The sequence below is a fragment of the Lycorma delicatula genome, chromosome 4, assembly GCF_047948215.1.
Source record: "Lycorma delicatula isolate Av1 chromosome 4, ASM4794821v1, whole genome shotgun sequence".
NCBI lineage: Eukaryota > Metazoa > Arthropoda > Insecta > Hemiptera > Fulgoridae > Lycorma > Lycorma delicatula.
The window spans coordinates 3953030-3975370 of NC_134458.1; the positions used below are offsets into that span (position 1 = coordinate 3953030).

Genomic DNA, 22341 nt, shown 5'->3' on the forward strand with positions numbered 1-22341 from the left:
ATGAAATACAAAATGTGGTCACTTAGCTGTTGAAATAAAACATGGCCATTTTTTTAGGTACTCTGACATATCTTACACTTCCTTTCTTTAGTCTGGCTGTATCATTTTGAGTATGAAACACATTACCAAATGATTGAAAATTCAGAAAGGAAATACCCTTTTCACTGTAAGGTAGATGGATTATAATTTTTTCTTATTAATCTGTTGCACACATACAAAAAAAATGTTTTTTTTTACACAAAGTTTAATATGCTTATCTGGAAAGTGCAGTAGAGAAAAACAATTACCACCATTCAAGGTCATTAGTTCCAGTATATTCCACCCCATCCACAGAACATACAGATGTATGTAACTGTAATTAACATATGGAATATTGAACTACTGTGCCTCCAAACTTGGCAGGGGTTATTACACAACCATCTCTTAGTGACCTGGAAGGACTTTCCCACTCCCTTTGAACAAGTGTTCATTTGCCCCTGAACTAACCACCCAGGTACAGAATATACATTAGTGCGAAACAAAGAGCTGGTTGATATTTTTTAATTTCAATTGTCTTTCCTTCAAGCTGTTTACTATCGGCATTAACAAAACTTCAATGTTTGTAATAAAAGTGGGGCTTCTGTAGTTCTGTGATATATTTAATAATAGTAACAATTATAAATAATCCATAATAGTTAGCATCCTGGCACCAGATGATAAAGACATTTGCTTCTGAAACAGCAGCAGGAGATATCACAGGACAATGTTAAAGTTTAATGCAAGAGTGTAACTGTTTCTTTTTACAACACAGCTTGTATATTTATATCGATAAAAAAAAGGACTATTACTTCTTTCACTTCTGAGTGAATTCTCAAGATTGCCAATCGGGTACGCCTATCTGCATTTATCTGCACTTTTTGGAATACAGGTATACTGAAAATCAAGTTCCGATTAGCAAAATGGAGAATCTTTACAAAAACCATGACTTGAAAAACACCCACTAAGATGAGTCTTCTTCCTTAGTTCAGTGTTCATTTCTATGACATTGAGAAGTGGCCTCTTATGGAGGCAAGTAACAAGTCAGATGGTTTTATGCACTGAAAGTTGAAATTCATCGAGTACAGAAAGCCAGGGATATTGTCTTTTTACAAAGACAATATTCCATTTCTAGACCATGAAAGCAATCAAGCTTAAGTATTTCAACCACATCATTAGAAATGAAAGCATACTTCATTTTTTGCAGACCATATCATGCTGGCAAGTGTCATTACAATATAGAAAAAAAGATGTGGTCAGAAAAATTTTGCAGTATAAAAATTATAGTTACTTTTCTAAAACTTTCACAGAGTTATTCAGAGAAACGGTTAATGAAGTAATCATGGCCAAGATAGTTGCTGACATTTGGAATGGAAAGTCACTATTAGAAGTGCAGAAGTTTTAAGTGACATTACTGAAAGGGGAATCAATTTTAGTGAAGAAAATTATTTAATAAACACCATGAAAATAAAAACTTAGCAGTCCGTTTGAAATATGAAAGTAATTTAAAGGAAAAGTATTAAATACTTACAAAAAAAGTAATATCAATAATAGTATATAAGTAATAGCCCCTATTCAAGGTTTTTATGTAAGAAAGTGAAAGTGTACCGGCAAGGTGAAATAACATCAGTAACTAACATTATATAAAAGTCTTACTAGTGTTAAACTGTTGAAACTTACATACAAATAAAAAGGAAAAACTGGTCTAGGTGGTAAATGCAGATTGTAAAAACTTCTTATATCAGATTCCTTTCTCATCTGATGTTATTTTAGTGAGGGGTACATACATTTGCTATTAAAATAAAATTATTAAAAATGAAAAGCAAGTTCAGAATTTTATTACACAATAATGCAATTTATGAGCAGTAGTTTATATTAACAGGAACCACACTTGTATTTAGCTCACGAAAAAATAATTGTTTCTCATCTTATGATATTTTCTCTTTTTTCATAAATACCAAACAACTGTTTCCATATGACCTGTTAAAGACTTTTTATCCCTAATTGATAATTATGAAACTCCAGGGCTATTTTTGTGTACATAAAAAAAAACAGATGTTCTTGGTTCTTAATGTTCTAAAATAAATCTAAATTTGAAAAAGAAAAGTTACTCTTTACCAGTATGAATTCTCTTGTGATTGAAAACTTCTAATGTAAACTCATCCTATGCACATATATGAATATATTATAATAAATGTTATACTCTATAAATTCTTATAAAACAAGGAAATGCTCAGAATTAATGGATGTAAAATCAAATTATTCTAGTTTTAGGCTACATTAGATGTCTTTTTTGGAACTTTTTTACCCCAAGCTTCACTGAAAGTAAAAGCTTTCATCTTTTGTTTAGCTTTCCATTGACCACATATGTCTTATCTTGTAACATCAGCATTAAAATCAGTACACACTGGGCCCTTTGCTGTTTAAAAATATTGCTTCAACTAATATGCCACACGTATGCTTTTTTCAAAGGGCAGTTTATTTTGAAATGTTTAATATTATTTTATCTATACTTTTTTTCAACAGTTACCTGCTGCAGTCCCCGATGCATTACAGTATTCATATTTAATTGATTCTCCCAAACTTATGCGTTTTAATCATTCTAATATATTTTCTATTGTTATCATCCAACAATTTATTTTTTATAAATAATATATATATATATATATATATCAAATACACATATCTAAATTCTATTAATTAAACTGCATAGTGCAGAATATTGAGATAAGATGTATCTTACCTTAATCTTTCATGAAAGTACTTTAGCAGATCCTGCATCCTCAGACACGATTGAAATAATTCCATTATTGCAAAATAAAAATACTAAAATAATTATTACAGCACATTAGTGCTGTTATCTTTTGCAGTTTTTACTAGACTATCTCCCTCAAACACTATCTAATGGTTTATCAAATTAAAATTTTGTTTGCATTTATATGTGAGTATGTAATATTTTTCTAATATATTTAATTTTACATCAGCTTTATTAATTTCTAATATTTCTAAATTTGTGTTAATATGAGAAATAAAATGTTTATTGTTTATTAAATAGTCTTTCTGTATTAGATAAACCTAATTTATTACTTTTGTAATTTCTATAATGTTCAAGAAATCTAGTTCTAAGGGATCAATTTGTTTATCCTATATAAATAGCATTACAATCATTACATTTAATTTTATAAATTTCATGCAGATTGTTTAATTTATTATTTTTGTTTTTTAAATATTTTATTATGTGGTTATAAGTTTGCATGCTGGTTTAAATATTTCTTTATATTATTAGTGTATTAACACTTAATGTATATTTTTTCACTCATTTGTATCTTATTATGCATTGTTTGTAAGGCATTTATTTTTTTACTGTGTTTTTGATAGTTGGTTTTTATCAATATTATTAATTTTCAACCACTACATGTTTTAAGATGTTATCATTTTATTATGTAACAACGGAATTACTGCAATCATGACTGAGGATATGCGATCCCATGAAAATACTTTCATGAAAAATTAAGGTAAGACATATCTTATCTCAATATTCTGTAATAGGTGGTTTATTTAACCCCATACTGGTTTTTGACAAGATCAAAAACATCACTAGCTACCTTGATAAAAATTGCCCTTGATGAGATAATTCGTCATCTATTTTTTTGTTGAAAAGTGCCTCTAATGTAATAATTTATCGTTATGAATTGATCTGTTTTATTCTGTTTTTTGATGAGTTACTGCAGTGTGTGAATCTAATTCCATTTTTACTCTAATTTAATGGTGAAGCGCTAGTAGCAAATCAGTTCTCTATTCTATATGTCTTGTTTCATATCCTTCTGAACAGCTGTTACCATTTGTTTTCGTTGTTTTGTTTGTTCCTTAAGTAGTGTATATGTTAGTTTTATTATTTCTTTGCGTTATTTATTATTTTCATAATTTTAGTATTACTTTCGTGTAATTTTCAGTCATCTTTTTATTTCCAACTGTTTGTGTCTGTGGATGTAACCGTACATAAATACGAAATAGCAGTTGTTTACTGTAACCTAACTTTAGTAATTTCTTATGTGAGTAAATGATTTCATGTTATTATTTGAATTACTTACTAGTGTTTTACAATATTATTGATATGACAATTAGGTATAGTAAGTGATGTTTATTAGTACAAAATGGCCTGTTCATCACGTGTACATGATAGTGATATAACTGAACGTTTAATATTATTTTTTACATTGCATGATAAAGAAAGTACATAAATAGGTTCTTAAATTAATTTTTTTGTAATATTCCATTACATAGTTCAAAAATATGTAAAATAACAAAGGTTTAGTGAGAAAAAAAGGCATAATATGATTTTCTTCTAAAATAACGAACTGTTAAGGGATTAATAGAATTTAAATATTATTTAACAGTAAAGAGGAATAATATGAATTTTAAAAAAAGATTTATTTCAGTAAAGTAATAAGAGTAAATATATATATATATATATATATATATATATATACATAGTTGATTATTATTAATTTTACAAAATCTTGAGTTGAAGTTGTCCCTGAAAGTGAAATGATAAAAGATTTTTACAGGGTGTTTCACCAAGAAATGGAAAGAATTTCAGGATGACTTCTACCAGTGAAAATAATGAAAAAAGTTTATGTAAACATGGGTCTGGAAACGCTTCATCAGCGAGTTACGGCTGGTGAAAGATTTCGCCATGATTCCTGTGCAAAGAGTGAAATAAAGCCATACTGAAATTCTAGGAACCAAATTAAGGGGTAAGCTTGTTGGATTTTATGATTTTTGGCCTGAAAAATTGAATAAAATGGGTTTCAGAACTGTATCTGCAGTGGTTTTGAGAAAACTGGGCTACAGCACAAAAACTTGTGGCGAAAACCCCAATTTTTTATGTTTTACATACAATAACTTTGTTACATAGGTAATAAATAAATAAAATGTTTAAACAAAACTTGTAGAGAATTTAATTCTGAACAAAATTATGTAAAAAAAACTCAACTACATAACAAAAACAAGTTATAAAAAATTAATTTTATTAACATCAAAATATCCTAAACATGGCTGAAGAAATACATTAATTTTTAAATTAAAAGAATAATACTTTACTGAGAATATCTAGAAATAAAATCATTCAACAAAAATAAAATAGTAAAAACACATAAAGAACTTAATATTAAACAACTGTTCAAAAGAGTTTTTGTTTGTTAAGATTTGCTATACTGTACTGTGCAGCAAACCAATGTAATTTGAAATTCTAGTCTAGTACTAAGTCCACACATTATCTTCAACTTGTATTACGTTGTCCTCGTAAGCGATACAATGCTGCTCTTGTCTTTAAACAGAATAAGAATATGTATGAAAAGAACCAGTTGTGTGTAGACAATGGAAAACTTAAGTGAAGGTTTTCTGATTTGGAATCCTTCTATTACAAAATCTTTCTTGATGTTGCATTTTTGCTGCAACATATTCCTCACGTGAAGATTAATTTTTTGTAACTTGTTTTTGTTCTGTAGTTGAATTTATTTACACCAAATTGTTCAGAATTAAATTCTCTACAGGTTTTGTTTAAAAATTTTATGTATTTATTACCAATGTAACAAAGTTATTGTCCATAAAAAAACAGGGTTTTCACTAAAATTTTTTGTGTTCTAGCCAGTTTTTCTCAAAAGCCATATCAGATACAGTTCTGAAACCTGTTTTATTCAATTTATCAGGTCAAAAACATAAGAATCCATCAAACTTACCCCTTAATTTGGGTTCCTAGAATTTCAGTATGGCTTTATTTCACTCTTTGCAAAGGAATCATGGCAAAATCTTTTGCCAGCCGTAACTTACTGACAAAGCGTTTCCGGACCCATATTTATTTAAACTTTTTTCATTATTTTTATTGGTAGAACTAGTCCTGAAAGTTTTTCCGTTTCTTGGTGAGACACTATATATAATTCAAAACAGAATAGATTTACATAATTAGTAGATTATTCTCAACAATATTTAATTATTTCACTTACGTGCCATACATCTCTTGAATCCCACAGCGATTGATACTCAACTTTCTGAGCAATACCAGGAGGGAAATTTTGCATAGGAAAACCAACAGACCACTGTATCATTATACTGCTTGAAGTCTTACTAACAAGTGTTAAGTTAACTGGCTTTGATGGAATAACTGTAAAAGATAAGATCAGCAAGTATAAACACCCACTTACTCGCTAACTGAATTTGAATGAAATAAAAATTATGAATATGCAATGCTTAATTAATATGCGTACAAATGTAAAATCAATATAAAGAATATAATTCCATAAATTTAAGCTGTTCACTGCAACATAATATATCAGCTTAAAAACTAATGAAAAAAAATACATTGCTGAAGGTCTGTCCTGCTTTTAACACTTACACCCATAATAATTTCAGTTTCAAATAATATATGAATACGGTTACACAAGGTGATTGTAAATTATTCAACACATTTTAGGAGTTAATAAAAAAATAACAAAGGAATGTACATGTATATTTTATTGTTGAACAGGGAATTTCAAATAATAAAGCAATGTACACTTACATGCGTTTTCAATTTTGAACAGGGCATTCCAAACAGTTTTGTTCACAACACTTATTAACTTCAAACGAGTTCCACATGAGCACTTTTGGTGTCATGTAAAATGTCTAGATAACATTTAATTTCATGCCACATATTACAAAGAATATCTGGAGTTATTCCATTAATTAAACCTTCGATTCTATGTTTTAGTTCATCGATGTTGACAAGCTTTGCTGCTTACACCCTGTCTTTGGCAAACTACCAAATAAAGAAATTGAGTGACATACAACATTTACATTACAACAGTTACCTTGGAAAAGAAAGGCTTGATAATTTCATAAGCAATTGATGCACACCAAACGTTAATCTTCAAGCTATCATGTTGCATCTATCAAACGGCATGAGGGTTCTCGCTACCCCAAATCTGACAATTATGATGGTTAATGTGACCAGAAACATGAGAGGTAGCTTTCTCAGAGAAGATTACCTTTTCCAAAAACACATTATCTTTGTTCACTTTATTGAGAATGCCCAAGGCAAAATTGTAATGGCACGATTTATCGTCATCTTTGATTGCAATCACTGACTGAATTTTTTGTGTGAAGTTTTAGTTGCTTGTGCAGAACCTTCATGATTGTCAATTGCAATATTCTCAGTTATAAATTCACATGACAAGTCAATTTACCTGCCTTCTCTGAAAAGTTTCTCTTACTCGATCCACACCCCTTGGAGATGGGAGGTCTGCCAGCATGTTCATTCAAGGTCACTGGTAACTCTAATAACTAAACTAATGTTTGAAAAAACTCAATGCATGCTACATTGCTAATGCACTGAATAATTTATGTTCACCCTATATGTCTGCTAACAAAAACATTGTAAAGCCCAAACTAGTCATTATGCTGATTACCACAAATGCAGATACAATGGCTGTTATTTTGATTTATTTTCAAAAAAGTCACCATTTCATCATATTACGGGAAAAGATTTATCATCCTAGCTGTCCAAAAATGAACATGAACTGTTTGATTCTTACACGCATCAGTCAACAATTTTTAAAAACTACATAGTTTATAACAGTCTAGTATTTACTAAAATGTAAACAAATTTGAACTTTTGGAAATTCCACATTAAAAATGTTACACATGCAAAATCAGTTTTCTAGAACTTTTACATTCACTTGTTCAACAAGGTCATCTGACTAAATGCTAGCCCCACAGACTCCTTTTTCATGAGCACTGTACAAGGGTTCAGCATGAGAGCAACTAAGGTAGTTTTGATCAAAGACTTTAGAGGCCTTTAACAAAACTCAAAATTTGTCACTATCTTACCTCTGCTTCCGTGATTACTATATACTGTAGGCCAGTAATTAACGCAAATCATGGTGAATTTTGACAGCATTAATGCAATTTGCAGCAAGAAATCAAATCACATGGATCAGATTACACAACCAGTGGCAAAAGAGAGCAAATAACTGACAGCTGACAAAAAGACAATGATAGCAGTGAAATGAGCCAGTTGAAGGGACCTGGGACTTGTTTTAATTGATTCACTGTTGCCAATAACGTTTTATTGGTAACCAATCCATAATTCTGTCATTTTGTTGTTCAAGGCCATGGTAATGGCATTTGCAGGATGCCTTAATATGTGGCCTAAAAGTCTGTCTCTTCTTTTAACAATATTTTTCCAAATGCTTCTTTCTTCTTCAATTTGCAAAAACACCTCTTCATTTGTCACTTTATTCACCCATCTGATTTTTAAAATTCTCTTATTGCACACATTTCAAATGCTTTTAATCTTTTCTTCTCAGGTACTCCAATCATCCAAGTTTCACTTCCATATAAAGCTACACTCCAAAGATATACTTTCAGAAATGTTATCCTGATGTTTAAATTAACTTCTGATGTAAGAAAATTATATTTTTGACTGAAAGCTTGTTTCGCCTGTGCTATGAGGCATTTTATATCACTCCTGCTTTGTCCATCTTTAGTAATTCAAATCCAAATAACAAAATTCTTCTATCTCCATAATCTTTTCTCATCCTAATTTTATATCCAGTAGTCCATCAACATTATTTCTACTACATTTCATTACTTTTGTTTTGTTCTTGTTTATTTTCATGCCATAGTTTTTGCTTAGAACTTCATCCATGCTATTCATTGTTTCTCCTAAATCTTTTTTACTCTCAGCTAGAATTACTATATCATCAGCAAATCGTAGCATCTTTATCTTTTCACCTTGCACTGTTAAGCCGGATCTAAATTGTTTTTTAAAATCATTAACTGCTAGTTCTATGTAACGATTAAAAAGTAACAGGGATAAGGAACATCCTTATCAAACTACCTTCTTTATTACTGATTCTTTCTTATGTTCTTTGATTATTACTGTGGCAGTTTGGAATTGTTTTTCTATCTCTATACATGAACCCTAAATTTTTTAGAATGCTGAATATTTTATTCCAGTCTACATTATCAAATGCCTTTTCTAAGTCTATAAATAACAAGTATGTTGGTTTGTTTTTCATTAATCTTCCTTCTACTATTAATCTGAGTTCTTAAACTGCTTCTCTTGTCACTCTATTTTTCCTGAAACTAAATTGGTCTTCTCCTAACACTTCTTCTAATTCTTCTGTACAAAATTCTAGTTAAGATTTTTGATGCGAGTAGTTAAGCTAATTGTTCTGTATTCTTCATATTTATCTACTCCAGCTTTCTTTGGTATCATGACAATAATACTCTTTTTGAAGTCTGATGGAACTTCCCTTTCTTTGTAAATATTACACACCAGTTTGTATAATTTATCTATCACTTCTTCACCTGCACTGTGCAGGAATTCTCCAAGTATCCTGTCTATCCCAGATGCCTTTCTGCCATTCAAATCTTTTAATGCTCTCTTACCTCAGTATTGTATTTCCCTTTACATCCTCTTCAATCTGCTGTTCTTCCTACTCTATAACACTAGTTTCTAATTCATTTCCTCCATATAACTCTTCAATATATTCCATCCACCTATTGACCTTTTCTTTCATATTATAAATTGGTTCACCATCATTGTTTAACACATTATTAGATTTTAATTTATGTACCACAAAATTCTCCTTAACTTTCCTGTATGCTCCATCTATTTTACCAATGATCATTTCTCTTTCTACTTCTGAACACTTTTTTTAATCCATTCTTCTTTCGTTAATTTGCACTTCCTGCAAAATATTCTTAATTATCGATAGTTCCTTTTACCTTCTTCATCACTAGCTAGCATTCTTATATTTTCTACGTTCATCCATCAGTTCCAATATAACCTTTGATATCCAGGGTTTTCTAACAGTTCTCTTTGTTCCTCCTTAGTTTGTTTCTGCTGATTTAAGAATCTCTTTTTAACATTCTCTCATTCTTGTATATTTTCTACCTTATCGTTATTACTATCAGACCTCTTGTGATGTCCTCCTCAAAAATCTTCTTTACCCCCTCTTCCTCAAGCTTTTCTAAATTCCACCGATTCATCTGAAACCTTTTCTTCAGTTTTTTAAACCTCAATCTACATTTCATTATCACTAAATTGTGGTCGCTATCAATGTCTGCTCCAGGATAAGCTTTGCAGTCGATGAGTTGATTTCTAAATCTTTGTTTAACCATGATATAATCTAACGGATACCTTGCAGTATCACCTGCCTTTGTCAATGTGTATATTTCTTCTATTATGATTTTTACACTGAGTGATGGCAATTACTAAATTATACTTTGTGCAAAACTCAATGAGTTGGTCCCCTGTTTCATTCCATATTTGCTCAGCTTGCATTCACCCACAATATTTCCTTCCTTGCCTTTGGTGATGCTTGCATTACAATCTCCAACTATTATTAAATTTTAATCCCCTTTTATGTGTTTAATTGCTTCATAACTTCTTCATATACGCATTACTCTATCTCATAATCATCATGTGCACTGTCATCACTGTCACTCTTATTTTCACTTTCACTATCAAAGTCTACATGTATAAATATAACACTCCATCATTTCATCTATCAGTGGTTCCAGTTTCTCAATATTTTTTACTTTTTCACAATAGGGTTTCCAGTCATCTTCATTCATGGAATTGATTTTCTCCGCAGTTAATTTTTCAACATTTGTGAAATAAAATGTTGTGTTATGACTTGCCACATGTCTTTTTACGGCTAACCACACCATCTCAATCGGATTCAAATCATGATGGTACGGTGGGAGTCAGAGAACACAATGCCCATGTTTTTTAAAAAGTTCATCCAAGTGATATTTTAATACTTTAGTTTTATGTAACTTTACTAATTCATATAACTGTGATTTTGCATTTTTGAAGTAAACGGAATATGGGTTTTCTCCAACCAATCAGTCATATATTTTCTTCTGGATTTAGAATTTGGCACTTTATCAATACCTGTATTGTGATAAGGGGCGTTATCAACAACTACTACTGACATTGGTAGAAGATTTGGAATCAATTTTTCACACGCCTATTTCATGAAATTGTCTGCATTCATGTTGTCATGGTAGTCACCACTTTTTGAACTGGCTTTCCAAGTTAGTAATGCGTTCGGAATAAAACCGATTTCTCCTCCAGCATGAATTACTATTAAAGGTCACCTTTATTAATCGGCACATGAAGTTCCTCAACAATACCATCAGACCATGACTTTGTCAAACAATGCAAACTTAAAAGGTACATTTCATCCAAATAAACAATTGAAGCATTGCTTTGTCTGTACTTAGCCATTGCCTGCAAATATTCAATTCTCTTCCACCTGATATGGGATTTCTCAATTAAACGTTTTCTGTTATTTACAGTTTTACGCCATTTTAAACCTAACTCTATTAAAATAACCGCTAAAGTTGATTCACTGCCTTTAAAATCAATAGATGACTGAAGTTCTTGCCTTACTTTTTTTAAAGTAGGTAATTCATTCTTCTTTGAATGAAATTCATTAACTATTCTTTTAACTACACCTAAATCAGAACTGTCCAGTCCACTGACAGGTTTTGAATGTCATTTATACTTTTTCGGTGTGCTGAAAGAACATGATTGGGATGCTGATTGAAGAATCATGTCTTTTTTTCTCTTCTGAGTTTTTGAACTTGTATTCTTGATATCCCACAAACAACAGCAGTTCTTTCTTCATATTTCTGAATGCCAATTATATATTTGTCGTCAGTTAATTTACCTACTTTTAGAGCTTCTTTTTTCATAAAATCATAACATTACTCATAATTTCACATGTCTGATTCTCAAGTATTTTTCTCAACTATGGATTTAAATTCTACCATAACAAACTGCACTAATAACACACGAACAAAAATAAAACAAAAAATAATGTATTACAAAAATTTTGCGAAAAACAATGAGTAATTAAAAAAAAAAGCTGCACTTAAACATTATCCAAATACTTTCACTGAACACGATATAAACTGAACTAAAGTTTATTTCTGTTTACACATGTTGTGTACTATGAATAATGAATCTAAATATAATCGTGACGAAAGACATCATTTTTAACTACATGTATTAATTTTTATATGCCTGTAGGATAATACCACTCAGAGCATTTTAGTCATTGGTTAAGGAATTGTTATTGTTTACAAGATTGAGTCATTAAGCATTTTTATACATGTAATCAACTCAAGTGGAAAGAATTGAACACACAACATAAATGTATTGTTTGGACGGCCGTATAGTTTCTAAGTCAAAAAATGAAATAAAAATAATAATTATGCGCAAAAATAATGTTTTGGAAAACAATGATATAATGAGATGTTAGCATGTGATGTCACAAGCTTGTAGATTTGCTGGGGCAACTATACAGTCCTATCTGTTTCTGCTTGTAAGCATGCTTGCATACATGTATATGATGCAACAGCTAGAAATTCTATGGCCTAATGCTCACTGAAATATTTGTCTTAGGATGAACTATTCACTGTTATCAATTCTAGCAAAATAAATAAGAATATGACTGATAACTTGAAATGACAAAACTCTGTTGTCCCATATTTTTTATAAGGTTTGATACAGTCTTATGAACTATCTATTATACGACCTATCACAATTATCAGTGTAATGAATCTGAGTTAACAGTAATTTACAGTTACAATAAAAGACCATGATTTCTTGATGGCCGGTTTACATTTTGTATTTTACTCTGATGATTACAGAGGGTTGTCAGCAACTGCAAATATTAATTATAACATTAAAAGGGTGGGGTGAGATTTATCATATTGAAAGGTAAACACAAAATGTAAAGAAATTTAATTCTAAAAAAAAATCAAGATGATCAATACAAACTAGAGTTAAATAAATTGTAGTAATAATAAAATTATCAGCTTAAGTACATATTTAATGTAATTTAATGTGTACCATATGCATAATGGTGGAACTTCATCTTTTGTGTAATACTTCCAAATACGTTACTTATGTTCATTATAAAAAAATAGTATTCGTAAGGCTGTCGGTACACAACAGTGGTGCTTCGATCCCAAAAACATCGGTGATCACGCTCATCTGTGTTATCTGGACAAGGAAAATAAAACCTAAAGAAAAAAAGAAAAATCTTATAAACATTCAAATACAACAAATATTGTACAATTGTCAATAAATAAATACTGTGTAGTAATAATAATACAACCCTGTTATTTATAACATTCTATTTTTTTAACTGGCCTAAGGTAAACAAACATTATTGTTGTATGATATCCTTTAAAAAGTAACAGATATATTGTAGATACTGTAAAAAATAAAGTTGCAGACATAAATAAAATTACTGTAATTTATTTATTTATTTTATAGATGGAAACAAGATTTTTGTAACACATAATAGGAACATAAGAAATTAATCAATAAATCTATACTAATAAATATTTTACCAAAATGCAACCTAACAGCAGAATCAGTAGCCAGATATTTCAATACTAACTTTTTTATCATAAATATACAATGTTTATTTGATTTTTTAGAGTGATTATTTTTGAATCTACTTCTAATTATTAATTTATTTAAGTCCCTTGTGTTATAACTGTTATTTTTTTTTATAAACTTCATTTTACTTAGTCCTTTAGTTATTTCACTGTTATAATCTGAATAATTGAATAATACTTGGCTGACTAATGTTACAAGCTATTTATAAATTAATCTCCAGTCGAGTAATAAAAATAAAACTAAAAAGATTTTTACACAAAACATCAGATTAATAAGAAAGGTTACGAAAAAAATGCCGATGCAAGTTCTACAAAAACACAGCAGATTAACAAGGTTAGAAAGAGAGAAAAATAATATGGAAGTAGAATTATTAAAATTATAACAAAAGATTTCAGTGAAGTAATACAGACAGTGAATGGTGGCTACAAAGATCAAACTACCGATCGATATTTTGTTTTATCTAAAGTAACAATAAGTAATACAAGCTCTACTCTACTAGGGGCAATAAGTATGGCTATAAAATTAAAAAGGGATATTTAAACTATCAGAATAAATAAATATACAAAGAAAGGTTATAATCAGTTTTTTAATAAGTTTGAAAATTATTTCAAATAAGTACTAAAATCTTAGCAAATAAATAAAAATCTATGTATAATAATAGTATTAATAAAACAGATGTAACACTAAATATAATAAATTATTACCTTCCTCCAGCCCTTCCTGGAAGATAATACTCCAGTTTTGTAGTGGTCTTCACATAATTCATAGGCACATCCCAGGTACATGTTAAATTTTCCCAATTCATAGAGACACAAGAAAAATTTTTTACTTCTTGGGGTTTAACTGGAAAAAAAAAGTTAAAAACTTAATAATAAATTAGCTTTTTTATCAGTAATAACATAGAACCTATTCAGAAAGCAATTTCAATCTTAACACAATGACTTCATCTTTCTGGATGTGGGTATAAACATTATAAACACGTGTTCTCAATTAAAATTTCAAATATAGTAACCTCATAATGTGAATTACTCCAGAGTTAAACTACGTTACTTTGAAAGAAAAAAATAAATGGGGTAAGATGGTTTGATAAACACTTTAGTAATTGTTTCAGTATCTTATGACATATTAATAAACAAATTTCCACATTTCATACCTCTATGTATGTTTTCCTGATAACTTTTTAAGCCAAAACAAATAACATTTATATGAGAGTGGGGTGAAAAGTTCTAGGCTTTACACAGAGATGGTGTCAGTATACTTAACTTCTCAAAGACATCATATGATTCCACTGTTCATTAATTTATTATAAGAGTTTCAGGTTCTGCATCACTACTTGCCAGAATACTTGTTTAGTATTTACAGTCTGCCAAAAAGGAGAATTAAGGCATTATTTTTGGAAAGTGAAAAAAACTGGAGATGCAAGTAGCGATTAAATACTTTTTTCTGAAATACTTAAGTGCAAAGGAAATTAAAGAAGAGCTTGATAGAGAGACTCTTCTCCATCAAATACAACAGTTAAACGCTGGGTCACAGAGTTTAAAACGGGTCGAATTCACACTACAGTGTGCATCCATGCAGTGAATGCCCTTCTGAAGTGACTACGCCAAAAATGATAGAAAAAGTGCATAAAATTGTTTTGGTAGATCGACAAGTGACAGTGAATGAGTTAGCAGAGTCTGTAGGCATATCAACAGAACATGAGCGCAATATTCTGCATGAAATTTGGACATTAATAAACTGTGCGCTAGATGGCTGTTGCATTTGCTCATGTTCGACCAAAAACAATGCCGAAAAAAACATTTCAAGGGATTATCTTGAGCTCTTTCGACACAATCCAGAGGAATTTTTACGTCAATTTGTGACAGTTGATGAGACTTGGGTTCATCAATACACTCCCGAGACAAAACAGCAGCCAAAACAATGGGTTTAAAAAGGTCAAACTGCTCCAAAAAAACAAAATGTTATGGCAACTGTTTTTTGGGATGTACATGGAATAATTTTCATTGATTATCTTAAAAAGGGTGAAACAATAAATAGCGAATATTATGTGACCCTATTGCAGCATCTCAATGATGAAATTAAGGAAAAAACTGTCAAATTTAGCAAAAAAAAAAAGTGCTTTTCCATTAAGACAATGTTCCAACTTACACTTCAGTCATTGCAATGGCGAAATCAATGAATTACAGTTCGAATTGCTCCAAAACCTTCCATATTCACCTCATTTGGCTCCTAGTGATTATCACTTCTTTTCTAACCTAAAAAAATGGCTTGGAGGGAAGAGATTTTCGACCAATAATGAAGTTAACTGCCACCGTACATAGTTAAGGAGTTAAAGGAGATAAATTAACCTCCTGAACTGGCACAAACATTCTAGTTTAACATTGAGCTAAGTGCATAGATCTGACTATGATGAAAAATAAATCAAAATGTAACCAGCAAAAATTTTGTTTTCTTATCCAAGCTTGGAACTTTTTACCCTGCCACCATACATATATCTAGATGGTAGAACAACTTCAAACATTTGCAATTTAAAAAAACAAATTCTTACACGGTTTAGTTTTCTAGGTGGTCCCATCATCTTTAAATCAAATTAACAGATTTATCAAATAATACATTTAATTTATTTTCAAAACTGAACCACGGGTTAATTTTTTTATTTTTTACATTTAAATTTATAACCAATTCTGTAACAGTTTAATTTTCAAAATGTCCCAACCAACTTGCAAGTAATTTGCAGGATCGTCCCTTGAACCTAATGGAATTGTACCCGATGCTGGGAGTTGAATGAGGCTATCCCTTTGTACTACTACATTTCAAAACAATTATAAATTCTCAATTCAATGTGATTTTATGCCAATTTTTGAAAAAAAAATGATGAAAATAAATTTGAAAAATAAGTAATTTTCAACTAAAGTGACAAGAGAATTAGAATTAGAATTAGAATTAGTTATACAATTGATAGTTTTGAAGTTAACTACAGAATGTTAACTAAATATAATATGAAGTATACATGAACATACTGTTTTTTTCAGAACTATATGTGTACTTCAAACTATTTCTAAATTTTGACAACACCTGGTGACACCATCAGTAGTTAAGTTCAAATATGTCAACTTTAATGTCAATAATAGATGCCTTGTAAAAATCTGAACTTTTCTTTAGAATTTAGAGGTTAAGTCTAAAGAACGATATCGGTCTCACTTAACTGGAAAATATGTTTTCACACATCATTTAAAACTGAAAGGAATTTTTCAAGACCATAAATGCAGCGCCTGCTAAAATTCAAAAAGGACTAGCAGAAACTCTTGAGATGCGAGAGGATTCAACATTTAAAAAATTTAATTCTTATCGAGTCACCTCACAAAGGGGGTGCAAGTTATTTTTCTGAAAGGCTAGGTTTTACATTCTTTTATCAATGCAGAACTGGACTAAAGGAATCAGAATGTTGGGAAAGCACAAAAATTGTTTTAGTGCAAGATGCTTAGGATTTGATTTACCCCTCTTACATCAAATCAAACTATCATTACAACTTTTTCCTTTTTAGTCAAAGTATCAATTTTTGGTCATAAAGCTGTAAAGTAACAACAGTAAATTTTCAGGGATAACACAATGTCATACATAAGTAATTTTACCTAAAACATAACAATGAAAATATATTTAGAAATTTACACAAATAACATAAAACATTGTATACTTACATCCAACAGCCACAGTATTGAAACAAACTGTATCGGATTTGGATTCAGTTCTTCTTAGTTTACAGTAGAATTTATAGCAGTCTGGTAAAGGTTTCTTAATATAAAGTCTAAGCGTTGTAAAGTTTACTATTTCTAAATTTTCTGGAGGAAATTCATAAACTCCCTTATCATCATAGTACTCAAAATAAAGTGAGCTTGAATTGTAATCTGTCTTTGTAGGATCAAGAATACAGAAAATTTCCAATGGGTTGCCATATTCTATAATTATATCTCCCTGAGGAAAAGTAACTGGAACAAAATGTAAAATACATGTGTAATTATTTTAATAAAGAATAAATGGATATTAACAACACTTTACCACATAAACTCAACACCATCAAATAAGCCAACCAAATAAATGGATGTAACATTACCTTAATATCGAAACTAATGTGTAAAATTAAACATAATATAAATTTCAGTAAATAATAATAATGAAAAAGTAAATCACACCTACTAATATATAAAAAAAAAACGAATTATTCATACTCAACAAGATGATGCTTTCATCTATCAAAAAATGTCAAGACAATATAGAAAAAAAAACCTAAACGAGTAAAACTTAAAAAGTTTTAAGATCAAAATAGTTTTGATCATACTGTCATACTGGGCTAACACCAGAGAGTATAGAAGTGTATAATAATCAGTACGGTCAAAAAAACTTGCCTACCCTGAATATAATGTAACAGGTTTATTGTCATGATGACCTGATCGACACTGTATGTTCAAGTTGTTGCAAAGAATGAGAAAACGTATCACAACATAATTTATCACTGACAATCACCCTCTGTGTTGAGTTAATAGCGCACAATTCAGTAGAAAAAACTGAGTTACCTTGACCTTACATAATCCTCCCAATACTTGTTGGTGTAGATCTGGGATAGACAATTTAAAAACCTGACTGGATAGTTATATTTAAATGCAGAAGATTTGTCGATATTATCCCTGGCAACCATTCTTGGCAAGTTCTAATTAAAAACACATTCTGGCAACTCGTGGATGTTAAAAGCTACACTTGCTATACCAAACAATTGATGCAGCTGCCTATGGGACCTAAATCAATATTGCTTGTGTAGATATCAGCTAACTTCCAGAATACACACGTAAATAATCTTTCACTGAAATTCTACCAATCTTGAATAGTCTTAAACTACTCTTAACATCTCACCTGGTTCAATGCTTTACTTTCATACTCAGCTGAGGCATTTAAAATGATTGGATACTGTTTTTTCAAATGTTGCAGAGTTCAATGGTTGCTCTTAATTTGAATTTGAGGTAAATACTAACAACATAAGTGAGGAAGCATGTACAGCTACAATAAATGCAACACAGGTGCTGATGTAAACAAAATGAAACTGGGTGTAATGACTCTGCAAGATACATCACAGTTTCCATTCACAACAAACACTCTTGGATTTTCTTTTAAAAGAAATCCCAGGGATTTGAATAGAGCACAAGAGTAATAAAAAAAAATTATCACCAACATATGTATGCCACAAAACTGCCACCAAAATATTATTGTTCCATTAACAATATACTGATAGTATCACACTAAATGCAATATTAGTATACGACAAAAATAATACAACCCAATGTAACAAACATATAGTTTATGAAGAAAAGAATTCCATCAATTGCATATGTTTTTAAACGTCTTTTCAACAAGTTTTCATTTCAGCAGTCATTTATTTAGAAGTTTTACATGCATAACAGTTTCATATATATGCATGTACAAACTTGGAACAGTCAGTATAACATACTTTATGATATCCCGCCTACTCGCATGACTATACATTCCATATCTAACACCGTGTTTCCAAGTCTTAAAAATTCTTTCAAGTTAGAATACAATTATGCATCCTATTAAACAATTCCGTATCCACCAAGTGACAAAGTGAGATTATGATAAACTGTTTTATTAAATTTTCTCCCATTTGGTCAAGCAATTTTATTTAAAGCTACATACTACACACATGCTACTTTACCATGTAAATCAACATACTAATGAAACCATGAGAAATATTTATTGTCGTAACCCCTACAGATTTGTTTGTTTTAATAATACATGCCCAAACTTATTAGGTGAAGTATCTGTAACTGATAGCTCTTAATTTTTCTCATATTCAAGATGTACACAGTTAATGCCTTAGAAGATCCAAAAGTGTAGATGCTAGTCTTTCTTAATAAAAAAATGTTTAACATACAAAAGAGAACAATGCCACAGTGTCTTTACTGAAATATTCTACTCATTCCCTGAATTTATTTAAATTATATTAATCTGATGAGAAAACCTTACCAAGAATTTTAGAAAATGATGACGGAATACCAACCGGTCTACAGTAACTGATTTCAGTCTTTTTGCCTAACTATGAATTTATTTAATTTTTTATAATTTTTGTTTACTAGTAAATTTAACTTCACAAAGGAAATACATTTATCAAATGAAATATATTCCACATAAAATAATCCTTTATTAACTTTCATGACCAATAAAAATACTTTTTTTATTATTTTAGAGTTTACGTTACAGATTCTGCTTTCTGCTGACAAAGACGTGCGTTCATCTTCTCACCTAAACAAGGACTGTGATATCAGTCACAACAGGAAACATGACATCAGTTCCTGATTTTTTTTTTACTGTGTTCAGTGTTATCCTTTGAAACTTCTTAATATAGTACTAATTTCTGGCAAACTACAAAAAGTTTCCTTAATTTCTTATTTTTTGTATATTTTCTTCCTTTCTGCATATAAACTGATTCCCCTTTCAGTATTTATGACATTTCAAACTATGCTAATCAAGTATTTTGATTTCTTTAATTAGGTCTGCAGCAACTTCTTTCTTTCACACAGATATATAATTTGTACCTTTTTTAACATATTTACAATGCTTTTTACACCTTTAATCCCTACCTATAGCTTTTATAGTCTTATTCCTAATTTCCTGCCTCCTACCACTTACTTTCTTTTATAAACTGTCACAATAAAGTATTAATTGTAAATAATTGGCATAAACACTTTGGTAAAATATGTTAGAACTTAAAGTAATGTAGTTCTCACATGTCTTCTTCTTTTTTTGTATTAAAAAAAAATAAAAAACTTACTGCGCTATAAAAGTACAATTTGAGTCTCATAATCCTTGCGTACTAAAATTCCAGTCTATTCAGCCTTATTTAACATAAGGTGCATAATAATCTTGAGGGTATATCCTCTACTGATACTGTTGTATTATTGATTAAATTGTTATATTACATTCTAATCTTAGTATAGCATTTTTTTAAATTATTTATTTCTTTTTCCTATTACACAGATTCATCAACTTGTTTCCTCACTCTGTGTAAATCTTTCTATAGATTCCTGTCATGTAACAACTCTCTTTAAAATTCATGGAGAAATTACAGACATCAGTATCTGTGATAATACTAATTCTTTTATGAAAAGGCTTAAGAAGTTTTTAATTGAAAAACATTTTTACTATACTCAAGAGTTCCCTTCTTTCCTTGATCATAAGTAAAATAGGTAGTAATAAATTTAGGATCAGATTGAACTTTTGAATCACCTATATGGTACTGACCCACCACAGGATAGTATAAAAAATCTGTACAATTCATAAAAATCTCATCAATTAGTGAAACAATCACATCAATTAAGACATAAACTGATACTGTGTTAGGTTTTGATGGTGAATACGATATTCTGAGCTATTTCATTAATATTAATAACTCAATTCCACAGCCTTGATGAGATTCAGTTGAACTGTACTATTAGAGCTGTGAAATGATGATTCTACAACTGAATCTATACAACATATTTAAGGAGTCAACGACACAAAAAACATTAGTTCACATTCATTTAGGCATACTCTAAAATAAATATTCTCAGATTTACTACCAAATGTTGAAAGGGTAAAACAAAAAAATTTATTTTTTTCGTAAGTGCACATAAATGGCAACAACTCTATAGATTCTTTGATGGTTCTGTCATTTAATCTTTAGTGTAGTTCTTTCATATAATAGAAACCCTGGAGAAAGGGCAAGAAAAACATGAATTAGATTAGAATTCGAAGACCTGGAAAAGACAGCAGTGGCAGGGAAAGTTTTCAAGGAAGACTGAAGGAAAGCTTGTTGAGCTTAGGTCCATGATCTGCCACTTGACATGATAATGATCAGATAAAGGAAAAGGATGATGAAAAAAAGAGAATGGAAAAAAATAAAGAGCATACTGCACCTGAACAATGAAGGTACAGAGCAACAGCAAGTGAAATGTAGGTAAAGAAAATGAATAGAGAGAACTTAATACGTGTGAAGCTATACTGTTATGTCTATGCATCTGTAAAAATGAAAAGGGGTTAAGGATGTGAAATCAAATGCTCAGTTAGCGAGTCATGTCATGTAAATATTCTACCTCGAGTAGAGATAAAAAAGATAGAAAACCAATGCAAATGCCAATATTTCTGCTCAGTATTGCGATGTAAATGTCATAAAAGATTCCTATTCGACAACTCATCATCATTTCAGATGTTAAATGTCGAATAAGCTACTCATCTATAAAATTGCCTGAAAGGTTCTACTTAAAAAAAAAAAGTACATAAATAATTCTAACTGGGTGCAATGACATACTTACAACACATGCATCTGACCTGTGACTGATTAGAAAGATTTCACTGTACAAATGATCAGGAGTGTATTTAGATGAAACATAGATTTACATGCATTACAATGTTAAAAATATTGGCAAAAGTTAGTCGAGTATATTTTTCAACAGTAATGAAGTCAACATTTAACAGTAGCAAACAAGAGTGTCATGGTAAATAATAAGGCAATTTCTATGAGATAAAGGGATAGAAATCTTATTAACACTTAGAACCCAACTTTTAATAGAATTATTACACGTAATTTAGTTCTTGACAATGCTTCTTATCAAAAAGAGAAATACAGAACTCCCCACCTATGTTCTGAACAAAAATAGTGCCGTTATCAAAATAATAACATTAATTATGAAACTGATTTCACCAAACAGAACTGTTTGGTGAACAGTTTCTTGTTAAAGAACCAAAACCTACATATTTATCGACAAGATATTAACAAAAAAGGATAGCACATTTTTTTTATCGTCCTGCAC

The 22341-nt window shown here is 30.2% G+C and overlaps 1 protein-coding gene across 6 annotated transcripts in view; it reads right to left on the bottom strand.

The window, feature by feature from the left end:
- dome (cytokine receptor domeless) overlaps window positions 1-22341 on the bottom strand; it is a 172591-nt gene that overhangs the window by 91486 nt on the left and 58764 nt on the right. For all 6 annotated transcript variants that reach the window (XM_075362170.1, XM_075362167.1, XM_075362168.1 and 3 more), the window contains 4 exons: window positions 17185-17472; window positions 14191-14329; window positions 12929-13101; window positions 6021-6178 (listed from right to left, as the gene is read on the bottom strand). In XM_075362170.1, coding sequence (XP_075218285.1) covers window positions 6021-6178; window positions 12929-13101; window positions 14191-14329; window positions 17185-17472 — 758 coding nt within the window. The remainder of the gene's footprint in view (window positions 1-6020; window positions 6179-12928; window positions 13102-14190; window positions 14330-17184; window positions 17473-22341) is intronic.